Consider the following 22,538-nt stretch of genomic DNA (forward strand, 5'->3'; position numbering starts at 1 on the left):
CAATAATCAAATAATTGCATAAAACAGCATGTTAAATATTTTCATACAAAAACAATTTTTGTGCTAGCATTGAAATTATTGTTATCAATTATGTAAAGAACCTATACGAGGATTCGTCAATAAGGCAAGGCAGACAAGATTAAATGTATAACTTATAAACTGAATCCAACCGGATAATAAATTTTGAATAAGGAAATCTCTTATGTCAAACATACATCATGTACTAGTGTTCAATAGATCAGTACATGAAACTGAAGTGTATTTCGTGTACTAAACACGAATTTCATTTTTTTTTTTTTTTGTATAGAGTTCGGATATCAATAGTAAAGAAGTGACATGTATGAATTTGTTACATCTCACTTAAATCTAGTTAAGAGGTATGCGTAATAATGTGTCGACTCTGTCGTCTGCTGTTGTCGATGTGAAAGTGTAATGTTGTCTGCCAAAAAAATCCAATTATTAGTAGATTGCAGAAATATAAATAATAAAAACAGCAAAATTTATCTCACGTGCTGTCTTAGAATAAACATAGAAGCATTGGTAAACGTTTTGGAAAATTCCATCAAGTTTTGACAAAGTTATGAAAACTTTACAATCTTAAATTACTTTTTTCTACAATACAGGGGCCGGTTTCACGAAGCTATCCTAAGACATGTCATAAGACATATCTTAGGACATGTCTTATGATCCTCTTATGACTATCCTAGGACATATCTCAGACCTCGTCTCGAAGCTGTCTTAGGATCATCTTAGCTAAGACATCCTAAACCTGTCGCAAGTTCTTTAAATTTTCAAATAAAAATATGATCTACGGAAAAAAATCATGTAAATGTAGTATGTCTTACCATAAATTATTCTAAACGTATTGATTAATATAATGACATAATTTGCAAAATAAATATAAAAAAATAAAAGTAATTTATCTTTAAACAATACATCAATATAAATATGAAATTTTCAATGCAAAATTAAGAAAAAAGAATATAAAATTATGACATTGTTTTGGTACAAGTGAGTTGAATTCAATTTCGACTTTATTGGTTATAAAAGGTTAAGAGATAAAATCGTGCAATTTTTATATCAATACATCGAATTTTCATTGTTGACAAATCCTGATAATCCGTCAATGTATATATGTTTTAAGCAGGAACAGGAGAATAGATAATTAGATAATAATAAGATATTTTTTTTCAAAATTAATATAAAAAATGAGTGTAATTTATATAAATAAACGTACAACTATCCTAAGACCATCATAAGACACCTCTCGCGTTGTCCTAACTTTATGACCAACTTTAAGAGATGTCCTAATTTAGGACCGCTTTGTGAAACCCACTTAGGACTAAGATATGTCGTAAGACCATCCTAAGACATGTCTTAGTCCTAAGACAGCTTCGTGAAACTGGGCCCAGAATGATACGTCCACACGTAGCATGATTATGAAGTAGCATATGCATTTTTTTTATAATTCCATGAAGGTTTTCAAAAGGTGTTTAAGCATTAAACACCTTTAATCTTAAAATGTATTTAAATGATTAGTAAAACAACATTAATCAGTAAAATACAAAAAGATCAAAATTAAAAATAAAAATAAAAATGGCACAGCTACTTCTTGACTTTGAAGAACTATAAATATTGCAAATATGATATATAACTATGATTTTAATTAAACTGAGATGCAACCTATAAGGAAAATCAAGTGCATTTGAATGATTACTAGTATCCGAGATTTGCCAATTTTACATTTATATATTGAGTTTTAATTTCATAAATAGGCAAGCGACATTGTAATGCCTATGAACTGAATCAGAGAATATAACATTTCAATGTGCGCAGTGATATACAGTTTTGGCATGAAAAAATATATTCATTAAGGGATGACTGTAATATTTTTTCTGTGTCTATGAAGAAATAACATAAGATATGTGGTGCACACTGAATACCCCGCGTATTCAAAATCAAATTATTTGAATATAACTCGAATTATATCAGTAATATACTTTTTTGATATTGTTAGGCAAAAGATCATACTTTTTAAGACTATTTCTAATGTCTGAGTTTTGCTGATATTGTTATGGTTTCAAAGGTGTTCTCTAGAATCTTTGGAGATTTTTTTAAAAGTTTGTATACTATGCATTAGCAGTGTACAAAAATGCTTACGTCATTACATTGTCCAGTAATTAGTTAACTTTGTAGACAAAACACATCAGCATGACAAAACTATAAGAACATTTTAGTGAAACTTATATATCACTTTTGTTAAACAGAACTACTGTCCAGCTGGTTTATTTATGACCATAACATAGCCTTTGCATTTCCATTTAATTGCCCTATAATTTAAAGTGATTTAAATAATATGGAAGAAAGCACAGAAGGAAATTCATAGGCAAATAGGATAAACATTAAATCTTAGTTTAAGATCCTTTAATCTGTATTCCAAATATCTGACTGAATTGAGTTATTCGACCAAAAACTAAATATGTACAGTTGTCAACTTCTATGACAGTTATTTTCCATTCGTCAGATGTGTTTGAGCTTTTGATTTTGCCTTTCAATAAGGCACTTTCTAATTTGAATTCTTCTTGGAGTTCATTATTTTCTTTTTCTATGTCATTTGGTCTCTGGTGGAGAGTTGACTCATTGACATCCTGTCACATCTTCTTATTTATTTATATAAAGATCCTGCAAAATCTAGCGTTTCCCGATTTATTACTTCGCTAAAAGCAGGATTTGAATTATATACTTGATCGAAATAAAATTTAAGTTCATAAATTATTTAGATCTATGTCAGTTCACTTAGTAAAAGACTTTTCAAGACATTTTCTTTAGAATTGATTGACATTTTTTACGTGGGTGTAGGTGCTTACAGTATGGAACAATACTTAGTAACAAGAGAAAGAAAATAAAAAGTGGTACAATTAAAAAAAAGTCGAAAAAGGAGAAAAACAGATGGCAACATAACGACGAAAAAATGAAGAACAGAATAAAAATGTCGAACAGATTTGTTATATTTTTCAAAATAATTTCTGTGAATAAAGCTCATCTTTTGTATCATTACATCTTTGTTTTATTTCAATATGAAGACCTTCAAAGGTTTTGTGGTTGACATATAAGGGTATAAGGATGCTGGTTGAAATGCGGAAGGAGGAATTTGCAAATGAATAGCCTGGTCTAGTATACTCCCAAAGAATATTAAATGGTCATCTCCTTGTAGTTGAGACATAATGATAAAAATCAAATATTGTTTCACAGAAAAACCCTTCTTATTGGAAAATGAATACTAACAACCCAAAAAAAAACTTGTCATGCATTTATTTACCTTTTTACACTTCAACAAATAACATTTTGTTGTTTTTCTTTGCAAACCTGTATCTTTATACGTATACGAAACAGAAATTAAAATAAACAACATCAAAGGAATGTCTTTTGTATAAATACATGTACAAGTTATATTTGATAAAACCTGGAACTCTCTCGGCCGGCTGCATAGTAGATTGACTGTTGGCGTTTGGCTGGTTGTTTAAATACGCAGCCACGTCCGGTTAGAATGGGAACGTTAAATCACATGAAGGGCGAGTACAACACTCTCTGGACGTTGAAAAAATATTTTGCCACAACTCTTTTAGGTCCAAAAATGGCTTGTTGCAAGACTAAAAGTCTGCTTTGTTCCAATAAACCCTCAATTTTCAGTGACAGTTGAAATCCGTTGCCGTTCGTTCTGGTCAGAACTTATTACTTGTGCTTTTTTCCTGATTAAGCATGAGTATTTGCCACTGGAATTGAGCGAACAATAGCCAATCAACAAAAAGAAACAGAAAAAAACCCAAAATATGGATTGATTGATAAATAATGTCAATCAAGTGCACTAATCATAGCATGCATTTTCATGACAATAGTAGAAAACTGTACTATTAGAAGGTATCCTGTTTATGCTGAGTCAGATTTATTCCTGCTTGTTAACAGTGTAACGCTTACATATGGTGGACAGTTAAGGCCATTTCGCGTTTTCGCCTTTTCGCCTTTTCATATTCTATAGGGCGAAAACGCGAAAACGCGAAATCGCGAAGTCGAAAAGGCGAAAAGAAAAAGTCGATAACGCGGAAACGCGAAGTCGAAAACGCGAAATGGCCTTAACCGGCCACCATACTTACAACATATTGAATTTCCAAACAGATGAGTCGTTTACTCTTGCTTCTAAGTGGTGTATGCTTGCTGGAGGAGCAGCTAATAGCATTGTTAAAGTCTTTAATCTCATCCTAATATGGTCGATAACTTTTACTTATGATTAATTTACTTCAACATCCTCATCACTTTTAACATTCATAATAAAACATATATTGTTGAAGAATATTACAAGAAATTAATACATAAAAAAAACGTTGCATTTTAAAAGATCAAAGATCAAAGAAAAGGGGATAAAAGGATAGATAGGATTTATACCAGGCGTGTAACATAAATATTAATCAACTTGTGTCATGGAGATAAAAATAACATCTCGGCTTTTTTCGTCTTTGCGGTATTTTTGTTTTTTTTTTTTGTTTTTTTTTTTGTTTTGTTGTTGGTTATATACGGAAGCCGTAAGGGGACACACAAAACATTAGAAAATATTTTTTTTAATTCGAGATCACGATAAAACATTACCGTTTTACCGTTTATCTCGATAAAACGAAATTGTTATATCGAGATCTCGGATTAATAAATCGTTATCTCGATTTATTATATCGAGATCTCGGATTATTACATCGAGATCTCGGATTATTATATCGAGATTTCGTATTATTAAATCATTATCTCGGATTATTAAATCGTTATCTCGATTTATCAAATCGAGATCTCGGATTATTATATTGTTATCTCGGTTTAATATATCGTTATCTCGAGAAAACGAAACTGTTATATCGAGATTTGCTAATGTTTTGTGTGTCCCCTTACGGCTTCCGTAGTAAGGGGACACAAAAAAAATTAGAAAATATTTTTTTTAATTCGAGATCACGATAAAACATTACCGTTTTACCGAGATCTCGATAAAAAAATATATCGTTATCTCGATAAAACGAAATTGTTATATCGAGATCTCGGATTATTATATCGTTATCTCGATTTATTATATCGAGATCTCGGATTATTATATTGTTATCTCGATTTATTATATCGTTATCTCGATAAAACGAAACTGTTATATCGAGATCTCGGATTATTATATCGTTATCTCGATTTATTAAAACGAGATCTCGGATTATTAAATCGTTATATCATTGGCTTAGTGCGAAGTTAGTTATTACAATTTAAAGATATTTCTACAAGAAGAGGTGAAAATTAGGCAGTATTTAATAGAGAACACCACATCAAAATTACGAAACGAAACCGGAATACACAACAATATTATTTTTTTAAAGTAATGATAGATCTTTAAAAACTAAAAGCGCAAAAATAATGAACTCCGAGGAAAATTGAAAACGGAAAGTCCATAATCAAATGGCAAAATTCCATTATATTGACAACGATGCGTGAACAATACAGGCATAATAGGTAAAATTGTTAAAATAGGGAAACTACAATAATACACCATCTAACTGCTTCACAATGACTCTCCACAGTCGATGTCCAAATGACAAGCGTCAGCAAAAATAACAATTTTTATCTAACCATAGCTACAGATGAGAATATCAGAATGGAATAAAATGAACCAAACCAGATAATTTATTTTCTCTTCAGAAAACAGACTACATATTCAAAATATAATAGTGATGATCTATAAAGTTAAGAGTTTGGTTTGCATCTTATTTAGTTGCAGGCTATTATGTTTGCCTAATTTTAAAGTTTGCAATCAATGTGACAAACAGAACCCTTTGAACCCTTTATATTTTCAAATTTATAAATCCGGGATACCTTCTGGAAAAGCTTCATTTTTTTTAAGATTACTTGTTGCTTCGCAACTTTGACTTAAATTCATAGGATATAACCGTACCTAATTTGAACTTTGATATACAGTTCTAAACGATAAGATAGATTTGTCATTTTCTTTAACATTTTTTCTCAAAAGCAAAATCAGAAACTCATCTAAGAAAGAACGGAAACAGAACAAGTTCTCATTTTAATGTTTTTGTTTAAACTTTTATTTTTATCTTCAAAGCAAAAAAACTGTTTATAAAATCCAATGAATTTTGTAATATGTTCCTTCTAATTGAAAATCAATATTAATGTTGTATTATCAGGAAAACATTCAAAAATAATATTCCACAAATTTTCTGTTGAATTGACAATCAATTATGATACACAATAGAAAAAAATCGCACATTTGATTTTTTTAAATTCTAGTTTATATGACTTTTGCAAACATTTGTGTTTTCTGCTTCCTCTGATCAGCAATAAAGATATTGTGCAACATTAATTTCATCATTTTAACTTATTTTTTACGACCATCTCTTTTTCTTAAATTATCAGATAAAAATATAAAGTTGGACAAACAGTTAAACCCGTATTTTGTTTTCTAAAATTGAAAAACATAAACCAAAAAACTTATATTATGCGTAAAGGTTTTGTGTTGACTTGTTTTTAATATTTGATTTAAACGAAAAAACATCTTGATTCGAAAATCAATTTCCTTATTGTCATACAAATGTTTAGTTTTTGAATTGTTGCAATGTTTAATGATGATGATGAATAACTTTTTTCCGTTCAGTTGCATTTTAAAAGCATATTCAGTACGAGATCATGTTGATCTGATCTGAATATGCACATTGTTTTGTAAGAAACAGACAAATTGAGTCGCATTTTTACCGTGCTAATACAAAAAGGAGAAGCTCACAGCATGACATGTTACCCTACACAAAACAGTAGTTTGACTCCGGGCCAAACAGTCTTTGTACTTACTCTAAAATGCCATGTGGTTAACATGAAGCAGAAAATATTAAAAGTCTTTGATTTGATCCAGCATTGGGACGAACCCATGCCATCTTGCATTGGAGTCAATCACGATGAACCACAAGACCACCAGACGCTTTGCAATGATTGACGTGTCTGAACCGAGGTGAGAGTTGAATTGCTTTTTCAATGAATATAGAAATATGAAACACAAAGTAGGAGAGTACCTCTTACATCCTTAGTTATTTTCATATAGAAAATATATGCAATCCATTGAACTATCAGTACGGAAAAAAAACAACCTTGCTGACAAAAGGTTATATTAATAATGAAATACGTATATGAGCCAGAAAAACATATTTTTTTGGCTAGTAGAACAGGAACTTTATATCCATCGGGATTACCAGTTTTTATCCGCGATTTTATCGGGAAGGTTCTTATTGTTCAAGACCTTGTGTCTGTGAAATGGCTTTTTCGTCGTCGTTTTATTTTTTGTCATGACGTTTCATTGAGAAGGTTCTTATTGTTCAAGACTTTGTTTTTGTGGATTGGCTTTTTCGTCGTCGTTTTATGTTTTGTCATGACGTTTCACTGGGAAAGTTCATGTTGTTCAAGCTTTAGTTTCTGTGAAGTGGCATGTTCGTTTTAATTTTATAAGTCATTAGATTTCCTGTTTTTGTTCGACTTATGATTTTGATTGCCCCCTTGAATCTGGTATCTTCTCACTCTTTCTACGTACATTTATAGCATGAATACATATTAACTTAATCAAATCATATTTATTTTGTTTTATTTAAAGGTCCAAAAATGCAGTGACCATTGATATAGATATCTGCAGATTGTAAATATATTAGAAGATACTGTATGAAGCATAATTAAAAAAAAGACTGGCGGAATTACAAAAGAAGACGGAAAGACAGCAACAACAGTCATCTACAAACATTACAGAGTATAAGCAAAACACCAAGCATTTAAAACGTTCTACGTTTTTATTAACTCATAATTCGTATAAGCTTTCGACAGACAAGTGATGCCATCCTTTCCTTTTGCTATCTTTGGTTGTGACACAGTACTACATGATGTATAGTGGCCTTAAAGGAAAAGATAAGTTTTAACCATGCAGTCATGTCAATATGTTTTTTTTTTATTTTATTTTATACGTCTTGTATGGGACAACTGTGCGACTGACATTCTTTATCCATTGTCATTCACTCATGTAGCTCATGTAGGGGAGTTTGATGTTTAAAAACTCCTTAATTTGTATCCTCTGACTTTATTGTTCTTAATTCATATAATATATATAATATATGAATTTATTTCAGCAATAGTTTACCGATGTTCAAATCTCTTACATCCCATCAGACGAACACTAATCAAGGTAAAATAATTTTGAACAAAGTTGTCCAAATGGTTGGAGGCACTGGAAACAGAAGATTAAAATTAAGGTAAGAACATATTTGCCAAAGTGGTCCAGGGTGCTGGACACAAAAGATACAAACTAAGAAAATCAAAACCGAGTACTACTAATATTTGTTGTAAAGGTGTATTAGCCACTGGACACATACTATACTAATCAAGGTAAAACACTGAAAAAAGTAAAATACTAAAAATACCAAACATCAAGGAAAATTCTAACCGGCAAGTTCTTTATCAACTGGTTAAATCAAAAGCTTAAACATATCACATGAATGGCAAACAACTGTCCTATTCATGAATTGGTTCAGGCATTTCCTCACGTAGATAATGGTGGATAGACCTGTTTTATAACTAGCTAACCCTCTCACGTGTATGCCAGTTTTATGAGTAAAACAAACAAGACATAAAAGGTAAAAATTGTCAATCTTCGGCGACGTAAAACATAAGACACAAGTTAAGATAAACATACTGAGGGAACACAGTTGTCAAAGAAATCGAGGGTGCAGGACAGAGAAGAGACAAACCAAGGTAAACACACAAACAAGTAAACACTGAATACAATCCCATCACAGGAGCCACGAGAAACAGTAGGAGGGGTTCAAAGCTAGTAGAGCGAAAGTCAACATTTTCTAAAACATTTGCAGATCGAACAATTTTAGGATGTTTTCATGGATATATTCGTACTCAACCAAGTCGTTCTTTGCTCATATCATTATGTTCACTCTAGAACAGCATTACATATTCTATTCATTCGCAATATTAAGGGAGAATAAACCCATCCTTCAGGACTGGTATGAGAGTTAAAAATTGTACTCTGTTCACTGGTACAACGTGATGACTGTGATCTGAATTAAAAATTGAATGTTTTTTTTTTGTAATTGTATGGGATTGTGAAACAGTTGACAAAAGCACAATTTGTATGAAGCACGGAAGCTCTTCATACTGAATCTGGGCATTTTCAACGCTTTTACATCCTTTTAAAATTACAAAAGGAAGCAATCTAGCTATGTTCATGAACAGTTGTACATTTGGCATTCGTTTGTTTTAACTTCAATCTGTAGAAAACTGTTCTGTCAGTCGCACTCATATATTTGAAACTTTATAAATCAAATTATATATTATTTATTGTGATTTGTTCAGACCTAGTAAAATGAACACACTTTTTATGAACCTAAAAGTTCAACAAATCATATTTTAATATTTTGTTCAGTAGTTTTGCACTTTAATAAATCCATTTTTGTTAAGAAGAAATTTGTTAAAATTAGTTAAGGTTTGAATCAATCTAGAATTCATAAACGTAAATGTCTTTTATTCATGAAAGTCACTTATATATGCATTGACATACCTTTTCGTTTAGTGCATCTGTTATAATCTTTTCAAAAGGTTTGGATGCCTTCGAGTACACACTGAACGACTTGAAAAAGAAATTTTAATGTTCTTCCCGAGTATGTCAATATCATTGACTAGGCTGCAATTTTAGTAACTGAAATATATGGAAGGCCTGATTTTTTCAGGATTATCGAAATCCCATATAGATGAAACAAATCCTTTACTATTAATGTAATTCATTGGATGTTGGTTGTGTAGTGATTGATAATTTAGTCTTAGATACATGCTTTTTATCAGTTGTTTTTGGCTTTGAACTAGCTGTCAGTAACTCAGAGTACTCTCAGATTTGTACTTAGTGTATTTTTGTTTTGGGGATATACACAGCCACGTATGTGCATGTTTCAAGTCAGGAACCTGCAATTCGTTGGTTGTCGTTTATTGCTTCGTTACATATTATGTTTTCGTTTATTATTTTGTACATAAATTAGTCCGTTAGGTTTCGTTTGAATTGTTTTACATTTGTCATTTCGGGGCCTTTGTTGCTGATCATGCGGTGTAGGCTTTTCTCAATGTTGAAGACAGATTTGTAACCTATAGTATAGATTGGTCTCTTTGGCAATCAAACCACATCTTTTTTTATATATACAAATATACTGATAATTTGTTTTATTTAATGGAATAAGAAAAATATAAGAAGTCAATGTAACAAACTTTATTGGTAAACTTTTACGCCATTGGTTGTTCACATATATATATCTTCTTCATGTAAATATAATAGGCGAATTCGAGAACCAATAAATTCTTATAATATAATATCTGATAAGGTAAAGGTCTTACTTTACCCTGACCAAAATATATACATTTAAAAAAGTTCTAGCACTTCTGCATATATATATTGTACAAGTGCAAAAATAGGATTTCTAGTAGTTATTCACATACAAATAGCACATTTATTTAAAAAAAAGTTTTCTTGGTACAACCTTGAAACTGAAAGAAAACTAGTATCTAGATGAAGACACCTCTGGAATTGAATATAAAATTCAATAACAATAATTTATTAATTTTTCGATATTTTTTCGCTCTTTTTCTTTGGTTTCCACGGTAATTAGAGGAAAACCATGAAACTATTCATGTTTTATTTTCTTTGCATTATTCAGTCATTCAAGAAAATATAAAAATCCAAGTTAAATAAAATATTTGAAAGATTGTTTAAAAGTTGTGCATTTCTATTACTGTGCAATTAACCCACAAAATCATTGTGATGAAATAAATGAGATTCTCAATGGTAATGAAATATACTGGCAAGACACAAATGAAATTCTTATGATTATGAGACCATTCACCCTCAAACAAACTGCATATCCAAACAATTTTAAATATTACTTTATACAAATCTATTTTCATTGCAAAATCGAGTAATTTGATTTTTTTCATAGACATTTTTTTAAAAACTAGAGTAAAAATATTTTAAAATAGATATCGGTCCATAATTCATAAAATATCCTGGCTAAAATAATTCATTTTAGTAAATACAAACTGATATGTTTATGGTAATGCATAAAAAAATGATTCTTATTGCACACAGGTTTTGATTTCAGTACAATGTATGCACTCTTTCAATCACTTTCACGCATTTTATACCCTGCTTATGTACATTGAGGTACGGGGTTCAATTATTACTACATGTTTATGTTTGAAGATCATTTGTGTTAGAAGTCCTTCCACATATAATGGAAAACCCCCTTCCCCTCCCCCTGATGAGTATGAAAAAAATGTTTTAAAACTATCATTGTGTTGTTCTACATTAAACAAATTGCATTTATATTCAAAACAAATTTATAAAAAAACAACAAAATTGCAAATGTAGAAATGAGTATACAATACATATTATGCTTAGAGTACCTATGGCTACCTTGTGTTGAACATCTAATACTGCATCATTGAGCTCAGTCCTAATTTACATTTTGCATCAACTTTAAACTTGGAAGTAGTCAAATAAGAGTTTACAGACAATGTAAAACCAAAAGTAATCATTCCAAAAATTTACTATCAAATAGTATCCTTTAGAGGTTCTGTAATAAAATGTTAAGTCTAATTTACCCTATACATTAATGTACAAAATTATTATCATTTTGAAAAGGTTGAAGAATCTTACTATATTTTAATTTTCAAGAGTCAAATAATCCCTCTCATCCTACTAATCCGTTCAAAATTTCCAATTAATAATTTCTCCAAATTAAATAATTTGAATTAAAAAGAATTGATCTGTGATATATTAAAACAATAAATTCAGTTACATATAGATTTTGAAAAACAGATATCAGCTATCTGTACACTGTATACTCCAACGTTTTTGTAAATGTGTTTGTAAATCTGTATGGTGTAATCTTTCCATGTAATTCAACACTCGGACCATATAAAGTCATTGTCTTTTAAAAACATAATAAATACATAAAATTGCAAATTGTCATGTTTTTGTATTGTTCTGAGATTCACAAAAAATCTGTCCAACTCAGCAGGCTTCCTTATAATGAGGTAAGTTATCCACTTTGTTATGTACTGGTAAAATTCCTTCGAATTCGTTAAATCAATTGGTAACACTATTTATCAATCGCTTACTGATGACAATTGTACACTGAGTCAACACTTTAACGAATATATCAATCCTATTGCTGTCGATTGGTGTACAGCAGTACATGCAGATCATGAAATTCTAATGTCAAAAACTAGATTCCACAAATTTTATGACTTTGAAGGGCTTGCTGCAGCTGTATTATTGTTTTCAGTTCTTGCTGGAACTCCTCCTGCAGGTGGGTAATAGTATGATGCGTCTGTTTAAAAAAAACAGGGTTATTAAAAAATAGTATTGAATCATGATTTCATCTGGTAAGAAATTCTAAAACAAAAATTATTCGGAATTCTCTACTTAGATTTTTAGTTTAAATTCATTTGTAACAACTGCCCTATGGTGTATACACTTATCTGTAAGAGATTTATAGCAGTTCTTTACAATTTAACTTCTGTTGAAAGTTACAGAATATTATTTTTGTTGTTGTTGCATTGATTTCAGTTAGATAAACGAATACTTAGAATTGATTCCTATCTACTACCTTAAACAACATGAAAAATTATTCTTTAATAAACTAAATTTATTGTCATAAAACAAGTTTGTTTGTGTTGCCCGATCATGTAATAAGATAAAAAAGTGAAATGCCACTTAATCAAATAATAAAGTGGTGTTTTCCCGTGAATATATACTTGCCAATAAAATAATGTGATGTATATATTTTGTTTCAAATTCACAATATATGTACCGAAAACGTTTAACTCCCTTTAGGAACTTCTATGTAGAAAAATCACAACACCAAAAGCATAATATAAACAATCAGGTGTATGGCGTGTGCATTCTATATCAATGTACAGTCAAAGTCGGCTTTTAAGGTTTATTATATATTTTTTGTATGGAGCAAGTTAACATGTTTACACATTCCTAAAAAAATAAAATAAAATAGAATGATTTTGACTGTACTTTGTGCTTGGTGTTTAAACACTTACTGATGATACCTGTGGGATAGGCTCTCCACTGAGGATCTGTGTAAGGTGTTGGATTGTACTGGGAGTAAGCTACTGTATTATAATATTCTGGGTTCCCAGCTAAAATATATAGAAACATAAAAATAAAGTAAAGACAAATGTGTATTTCATAGTCAAATTAGAAATTACAACAACTCAGGCTTTACATATATACATTAAAAAGTTTCGTTTTGGGTTTTTATTTGATAATGCACTTATTCAACGTGCAATATAATATAATCGCATTATTGTCATGCTGTATAATAATAAGTTAATAAGTGGCTATCATTTTAGTCCAGTTCCAAGCATGATCAATTCAATATATTTTTAAGCATATATGAACATTAGAAATTTGAAACACAAGATGATATGATATGTATTAACGTATAAATCATAAGTAGATTATCTGACTTTAACTAATCTCTGTAGACAATACAGACAATAGCGGTAAAGAAAACAGTCAGAGATGGAAGTTGGAAAAAACATACACACCATCTGATAAAATCTTGTCAGGATTAGCTTTGTACATTATTTACAAATATAAAATATTTTTAGAATTGTTATTCAATTTAAATGCCTTTTAATACTAAAGTTTAATAAGTTTTGAATTTTTAACTGATTACTAGATATATTGTTTTGGTCCACAAAGACAACGGAAATGTTTTATATTTGACAAAGAATTCACAGTTCACATATAAAGTACTCCTTTTGTTTTCCATTCGCAAAAATGTAGTTTATGTTATAAAGACGATTTATCAGACGGTTGATTTATCGTTTAAATCATGTATTGTTTGTCTTTTTTAAACGACGGAAGAGATCTCTCGTGACAGAGGGAACTTAATTGTAAGGTCTTTTGTTTAAAATTTACCACGATAAGCCATGGGGCATATCAGATGACGGATTCCAAAGAACAGCCGATATTAGGGATATACTTCTGGAACAAAGCCATAAGAATTTATTCAAGATCTTTAGATAACATAAAAGGTGTTCAATTATACCTGTTTTTATGTATTAACAAGAACCTCAGCATAGAAAGTCAAAAGGCTGAAAATTCTCCAATTACTTCTTTTGTTTACAAAGGACAGGTTTTATTTTACTGCTTCATTAGTTTTAAACATTACAAAAAAAACTAAGCAACTTTAAAAAAAAATCCAGTTTGTAAAATAAAATAAACTAGTTATTTTTATCCTGAAAAAAATATCTATCAACTATCTGTCTGCACGTCTGGGGTACAGTTCCGTATAGTTGCATCTGAGTGAATAAAATATGAATGAAATATTCTCATTCAACTTCTCTCTGTTTAGGTCACGACGTATCATTTTGTGTATACGTTACAAGTTACATACAATATATAAAATTAATAATTATATCTCCCAAGTTATTCGTGATTATTGAAATGGAAGAGGAAATATTTTGTTCTGAGTTTGATTAGTTGTTCCATCTAAATTCCCTACTATACAAATTATTGTTGTTCGCAATTAAGCGACAAACGACCGATCGCCGAGATTGAAAAAAAAACGTGATCCGTTACTCTATTAGAAATCCTCAGAGGCCAATTATTTAGGGGTCTTTCAGACTACATAGATTAAATTGATTGCAAAAATAAGCGATCTGATTTCGATATAAATACAGGGCTTGCTGTTATAGGCTTAATCGAGTCTTGATTGAGCGCTATCCGATCCCTATGAGACGCGCAATACCAATACGACTCTATCTAGATGATGACAGAATATTACATTCATGGTTTTTATATGTCGGGAAATTATTGATTTAGGACTGACAATTATTATCACAAAAAATATCACCCAGAGCTTCACATTTCCTTCATTTACCTTATAAAATAACGATTTTATCTGAAAACAGTTTTTAACATTAGGCTCCTTTTAATTTGCGTTTTATTTTTCATATGGTGGTATCGTTTCAGATTGATATGCGAAAAAAACTTTTCCAAACTACTGTCAGAATAAATTAGATATAAACTAAGATGTGATCAATTAAAATACTTTCATATAAAATTGCACTTTCTAATTAATTGCTTAAGGTAATAATATAAATATTTCAAGCAAAAGCAAATTTATCTATAGAATCAAATAGCAGTTTTCATTTTACTAAATATGCATACTTTTAACGTCATAAAGCGTTTCTTAAAAAAATTTAAATGTATGGGACAACATTACATTTGCATAAAACATCAAAATATAACTTCTCAATTCAACAAGACAGATATTGAATAAAAGTGATGAGAATTGAAAATTATTCTGTTTGAACTTTGTATCCTGTCATGTCGAATGGCTTTGAAATATAAATCAAACGTTCCTCTGAGACGCAATCTCAACTACGGTGATAACATTGTGCGAAGGTCTCACTTCTACCCGATAATTTTATTAACCCATCTCTATCACTGACAAATGTACTCCAGAGACCATTAGCAGAATATGTTAGTTCTCAAGTCTATTAAGAGTATTGCAACGGAAAAACGTCGATCGTTGCTTTCATGTATCAATCAGTGTTGTCATTTTATTTTGTTGTTAATATCCAGGTAATTTGCTAGATAAATTACTACAGAACGATCTTAATGGTAACAAGTTTGCGTGCTGAAGTCGTTCCTGCTTGTTATTGCCAATTACTAAAGATGAGTAGCAATTGATGTAAATAGCATCAAATTCTTGTCCTGCCTACAGACTGACAGTTTTCATTCAATTTTGATGACACAACCTGATAATTACCATGACGATTTCATTTCGGTTTTGACTAAGTGCTGTTTTAAAGACTTATTCTCGGAAAGGAAATAAAATGTCTCATTACAACACAAATTAATATCGAGTATATTAGCATATTCTATTTTCTAATCACGGATAACAGAAAATACAGTCAGCTTTGAAAATAAAATTTTAAAAGTAGAAATAAAACTAAGTATTATTAGAAAAGAAAAACTCTAAGCAGTCGGTTATAGAAGATGTTTTAATTATGGTGTCAAGATTTAATGCTGGAATTAGTCAATTCAAACGTTAATGAGACAATTAATGAATGCTCAGAGACTATGGACCATGCAGGTTCCAGAACAGCGCTATGATAAATGAGTATCCGCGAACGGTCATATATCAACAAAATTCAAACAAGAAATTGCAAATTACAAGCCCGTTGAACATGTCATACACTCGCTGGTTTGGAAAATAGAATTTTAGCAAAATTATTCTACTGACTACAATGACTAATATAGAATGAAATGAAATTAAAATAACTAAAATTCAGCACATTCTAAGACTAGCAGCAGGTCAAACATATGATGCCAAAATGAAATATCTTTTAATAAACTTCAAAGTTTGAACAGATAGAAAATTTATACATGTTGTTTCCGTCTTGTGCTTGATGAATAGAACTCTGTAAAACTGACAGGTTGGAACGTTTCTTGACAATGGTTTCGGTAAATAAAATCTTATTTTATCTTGATTGCACATGTCTGCTATTATTTATTTTTATATCGAAAAAATCAACAGAAAGTTGCCAGTTTCACAACCTCTAACATATGTTTACAATGATTCAATTTGTCAAGGTGTCAAACTGATAATTTATAGAAAGTACTTTTATGAAGCTGAAAGTTGAAAATCATCTGCTATATCAAGACGAAAGAAAGTTCTAAATTCAATTTACAGACATTATTACTACACAAATCAAAGAAACACAAGGAAATGATCGTACCCTTTTTATTCACCTTGATTCAGAACATTAGGTGGAAATCTTCCCTTGGTATTTCAGACGTCGAGTTTTACTAAAGTATTAAATCATGTCAACATTACTAAAAAGTGTGCATATAAACTTACACGGCACGTTAATAGCTGATTGGTTATGTCCTTGTAAAACGACTTGTGATGCAACTGTTCCAAGGATGGGCAAACCGGGATAAGATGGAGGGTTACTACCTATACTGCTGGCCTGACCTGAATTACAGATATATGGGATAAAGATACATGTTATAAGGGTATTAAAGGGGAACTTAAAATTAACTTGCGAGACTTGCCAATCTGGTCCTGGATGATGTAAATCGTAAGATGTAGATGTTAGATTTTTTTTTCTGTTTCTATATTTGTCATCTCGCATCAAAATTTGATATTACAATATGATTATCAATCAAACTTTGAGTTGTTTTTGGGTGATTTGAAATGAAGTAACAAGCAAGCATGTTATGATGATCGGGAAATGAAAACATGAAAAGCATTATTGTTAGGTTTGCATATAAAAAGCATGCTGTTAGCGTGCATGGTATCAAGATAGCGGAAGTGGACACAACAACCGGAAATTAGCACAAGAAATCACAATCAAGCATCAAAGACTGTATGAGGAAATCGACATTATAACAAGTTAGATATTGGGAAGACTCTGTCTTTGAAGTTTCAGGAAAACAAGTCATATAATGGTTTATTTTAAATTTAGTGATATAGGTAAATGATTTAAATTTTTTCTCTTGTTAGAAAAGCAAAATACAATTGGGTACAAAATACATGCAACTTAAGGTACTTTTACAGTGATTAGGACAACATAACATATTTCTATGTTTCTTTAACTTATCATGATTATGGAAAATTGAATAAACAATAACAAAAAGGATATACTTCTTATTGACGATTGGTATTAATCAATGGTTTTGTTGTTGTTTAATTCATATCTTTATATAGCAAATGTTAATGCAATAGATGAAATTTAAACGTTTTAAGCATTAATCAATGGGAGGAAATATTTTAATCATTATTACCAATTTACAAAGACAGCAATTCAGAATTAAATACAAATTACTTTCTTTACTCTTGATTGATATATATGTCTATGTTTACAAAATATGATATTCAGAGGTAGGAGAACAGATAAAAAAAATAACATTTGAAAGCAATAAGAGTGTCACATAGTTTAAGTCGGAAGTATACTGATCAAATAAGCAAAAGCTAGAATAATCTAAATCTAAAAATTAAAACCGACGATATCATCTAAACTTATCTAAAATTCTATATTGTACACGAAACTACAATGAAGTATGTATAAATATAAAGATAAAAATATTAACAAATAAATAAAAAGTCATGCTTACTTGAAAACTGTCCGGTAAACGATGGCAACGGCGTATAAGACTGGGGTGTGGGTTGAACGGGTTTGAGTTCAGTCAGGTTGTTTCCCTCATTGCTTGAAGGTGTACCAGGCTTAGGGGGAGGTGTAGTGTTGTTACTATTGTTATTGTTGTTCGCTGAAAATGGGAAAACGACAACATGCAGAGGAAAACAAACAATATACAACAGCTGGCAACAAATTAGATTAAGCAGGACAGAACAAAATGCAAAAGGTCAATATATCTATCTACATTTAAATATCAATTCCCGCAAAAATGTTATTTCAGACTCTTACACATATTTGTAGCTAAATATTTCATTTGTCTTTCAAACTATAATTAAAATGTAATTCTTCATACATTCAGCAATCAAAAGAAAGTCTATTGATTAATTAATGAAAAAGTGTTTTTCTCATAAGCCATAAACAATTAAATTGAAGAGAATCCATAATTAAATTGTTTTCCTACTAGTGTTTGACAAATCATTATCAACTGCTATCAAGAAAGCTTATGCTGAGGCAAACAACGAATATGTCAGATATCAAAAGAACTTTGTGAAATTCACTGGAGCATTGTTCAATCAATTTTCATCCTTATCTCAAGATACCGGAAAACTCTGCTTTTATCTGTGAAAAATTACGCGTACAAGACAAGATAAGCTGGCTCATACAAAATCACTCAATTTTTATCAAATGATAGGACTTTGTTAATTACAAATAATATTCTCGTTTTCATTAAGAACGGTACATTAAAAGAACTACAAGAAAGAAAATAGCACTGCTACTAGAGACATACAAACATTAAAAGGAAGAAAGGAACACCTTTTCAAAAAGTGAATTTAGAAAGCAGATGTACCTTCGTATTCAACCGATGTTGTTTGAACCGTCTGCAGAATGCCATCTGACCTAACAGTGACAACTATGGGTTTCATCTCAAGTGATGAACTTTCGGACATGGTTGGCCCTCGAAAAGGAAACAAAATTCTATTCTAAATTCCATGCAATAAAAAAAGCCCTAAACATCTTTCAAAAAAATATTAGAAAATAAAAAAATATATTTCAAGTAAAAATTCAAAGTAAAAGCATTCCCACATTTCATTAAGGTAATAAAAAGAATATAATATTTAAAAAAAGAAAATAAATTGAAACGTTTTGCTGTTAACTACATATACATTCCCACATAATATCTTTAGTATTAGTAAATAACAATACACGGAACCTTGACCATTTATTTTTAGTAAGCATACCTAATGATGTAACGTAGTTAGCAGGTTGACCTTGAACTTGTGACTCCGATTGTGTAACGTTTGCTGTGGCAGGTGAAGGCATGCTATATTCTGATAATTTCATCTCTCCACCAGCAGTGGTCGTAGTAATGAATTGAGCGTTGACGTTGTATGAAGGAGGGTGAATTGTGACGGCTGTGTTAAATAATTGTGCATTTGCTGCATTCATCAGAATTTGAGGTGCATCCAAGTTGCCATTTTCGGGTCTGGCAATTTTTAATGGAGGACGGGCTGTTGCATACCACATCTGAGGAAATAAAACATAATACTAATATAAAACAAAATATTAACTTAGTTAATAAATTATCATTCCATAGAAAATACATTCATAAATAAATCTGTGGTATTTTATAGATTTCTTTTCAGGCGAGGATAAATAAAATACGATGAAAGATTGCTTATTTATTTAATAAATAAAAGGAAGGGGGGGGGGGAAGAAAAATACGTTCAATCAAGCAAAATATATATAGAATTCATCAAAATAAGATATAAATATTCGAATATTCTACTTACATCAAGGTTATTATCAGTTGGTGGTTCTGTTTTTATTTCGTGTTGTCCATTGACTACAAGATAAATTATCAAATAGTTAACATTGATTTATGATCCCCAAATTTAAATGAGTAAACACAATAAACAGACATAACTTATTCCTGATGTGCATTATTTTAATTAACGACTTGATTACCTAGTTATGGTTATGAATAGCTTTATACACACCTAGTGATGGTTATGAATGGATAGTATAAATAAGAGTCAACAGTAATACGCTAATGTTCACTACTCATTAACAAATTCTTAACATAAAACTCAAGTTAAAAAAATAAAGGAATTGCCTGAACTAAAAATCATGGAGCGAGCTAGACCTATTGCGTAAACAACCCAAGTTAGAAGAAATGAACAATAACTTGAATTTGTCTATGCTATGGTGCTAATACAAATATAAAGAGAAAAGACTTAATACATGTTTCAGAGAGGAAAAAGAATGCCAGCGCAATATCAGCTTACACAGAAAATCAAAAATGGACCAACGTTCCAAAGATCAATGGGCTTACTTCAGGACATATCAATCAAAAATATATCTTTTTGTTTCTTTTAACTTTGCAAAACGTCAAACATGACAAATTCTTAGTGCACAGAGATTTAGGATTACAAATGACATTCCAATCCTAAAATATAGTTATTAGAATAACCATTTGATTGCCTTATTAAGTTGTTTTTGATTTTTTCAATTGCTTCTAATTTCCTCTTCAATTCGTGTTTCCAATAATAAGACCGGAGGATTATCGATGCATCATAATAGAAAATTGCCAAAAACATCCTGCAATCGCTAACACACGAAATGAACACCAGATTACCGGAAGTGATTCGCATTAAGTCACTGACACAATCAAGAGTTGTTCCTTTTTAACGACAAGCAAAAGAGACAAATCTTGTTACTGCAATGGAAAGAAGTTAATAAAACAACATATAAAGGTCTTAATGAAGCCAGTCTGGAAGTGTATATGTTCAAAGCAATCTGATTTGGAGAATTAGTTGCTTCCATGATAATTTATAATAGTAACTACATTATAATGATTGAATTACCACTGAGTGACTGCTTCTTTACATGCTACACAAGCCGTCTTAATTTATTGTTATGTTCTTTGTAAGGTTTACACAATTATTCATACTTGTCATTTCGTATTTTTGTCAGCATATATCTTGCACTGACAGACAATGTCTTTGCAAAAGAGAAAATTCCAAAGCAGGCATTCAATATTGTTTTTACAAATAAATAAACTGCATTCCTTGGTAAAATGATTTATCATTTAAATGAAAATTTACCCAAAAAAAGTACAAATACATGTTTAGAAGACTTTTTTCATTCGTTATTTTAATTCTCATTGATGTCTAACTATGATAGTTTTTAATGTATCTTGTTTTAAATCTGTTTAATTGTTATCATATTAAAATGTTTATGTGCAGGGACATGTCTTAGCATATATATTTTTTCTCTAATTTTTATCAAGACAATTTGTATCATATCATATCTGTTCCCGTTTTTCTTGAATAACATTTACTTAATGCAAAAAAATATTTATAAAAGTAGATGCCAGTCAACACCCATGAGGCAGCTACCGATAGACACAATTTAAATATATCAAGACGTCCTCAAGAACCGAATTGGTTTTCTTCACGATAAAGAAAGGTTGTACTAGTATTTACTTTACATTATTAATGAAAAATAACCAACTATATTCTAATATGAAGCATCTTTCTATTTATGTGTGGGCTTTAATTTTTCTCATTTGCAAATACAACTCTAAAACCTAACGAGCCTTGATCCTTTTCACATTTATTTTTTTCCAAATGTTGCACAAATTTGTTATAGTTTACTAAAGAAGTTTACGCCTTCTAATGAAGTCAATAAAATAAGATGAGTTGTAGATTTTCACATCATTGATTTGTATATTTATTTGCTTGTTAACACAACGTAGCTGTAAAATTTTATACATTATCAGCCAAATGACTTGCATTCTATTTGACAAAAGAGTCTTACAGATGAATGGCTGGTTACTTTATAAAGAAAGTGATGAAAAAACGGTGAAAGAGACGTATAAATGTGGGTCCATTACACAAGAATGCATAAGTTGTTCAGCTTGATCGATTGATTCATTAAAGGATGGCTATGCTTTCAAAACATTGAATTAACAGTTTGGGTTGATGTCTTCCGATTTCAATCAAAAATAAATGGCATTCAATGCCAAAATTACTGGATAATAAATACAATGTATTATATCTAATAACATGATATGTTAACTATAGGATAAATAAATCATTTGTTTTAAAATATTACACTATATTCTATTTCTATTTCATTGAACTTTGGGGTTTTGTTATTTGTAAGATGAAAATATAGTTAAAACTCATTAAAATTTATTCAAATCAGTCATTTCATTTTTATAATCCAGGTAGCAAATCTAACACACAGGT

The 22,538-nt window shown here is 30.4% G+C and overlaps 1 protein-coding gene across 15 annotated transcripts in view; it reads right to left on the reverse strand.

Moving 5' to 3' along the window:
• Window positions 1-10,305: 10,305 nt before the first annotated feature.
• LOC143045101 (paired box protein Pax-5-like) overlaps window positions 10,306-22,538 on the reverse strand; it is a 77,344-nt gene continuing 65,111 nt past the window's right edge. For 8 of the 15 annotated variants that reach the window (XM_076217401.1, XM_076217405.1, XM_076217400.1 and 5 more), the window contains 7 exons: window positions 20,076-20,128; window positions 19,524-19,809; window positions 19,133-19,240; window positions 18,263-18,415; window positions 17,004-17,120; window positions 13,165-13,263; window positions 10,306-12,440 (listed from right to left, as the gene is read on the reverse strand). In XM_076217401.1, coding sequence (XP_076073516.1) covers window positions 12,352-12,440; window positions 13,165-13,263; window positions 17,004-17,120; window positions 18,263-18,415; window positions 19,133-19,240; window positions 19,524-19,809; window positions 20,076-20,128 — 905 coding nt within the window. In that variant the 3' untranslated portion in view covers window positions 10,306-12,351. The remainder of the gene's footprint in view (window positions 12,441-13,164; window positions 13,264-17,003; window positions 17,121-18,262; window positions 18,416-19,132; window positions 19,241-19,523; window positions 19,810-20,075; window positions 20,129-22,538) is intronic. The other 7 variants (XM_076217403.1, XM_076217409.1, XM_076217408.1 and 4 more) reach the window with 7 other exon arrangements.

Source organism: Mytilus galloprovincialis, chromosome 9 (assembly GCF_965363235.1).
Source record: "Mytilus galloprovincialis chromosome 9, xbMytGall1.hap1.1, whole genome shotgun sequence".
Taxonomy (NCBI): Eukaryota; Metazoa; Mollusca; class Bivalvia; order Mytilida; family Mytilidae; genus Mytilus; species Mytilus galloprovincialis.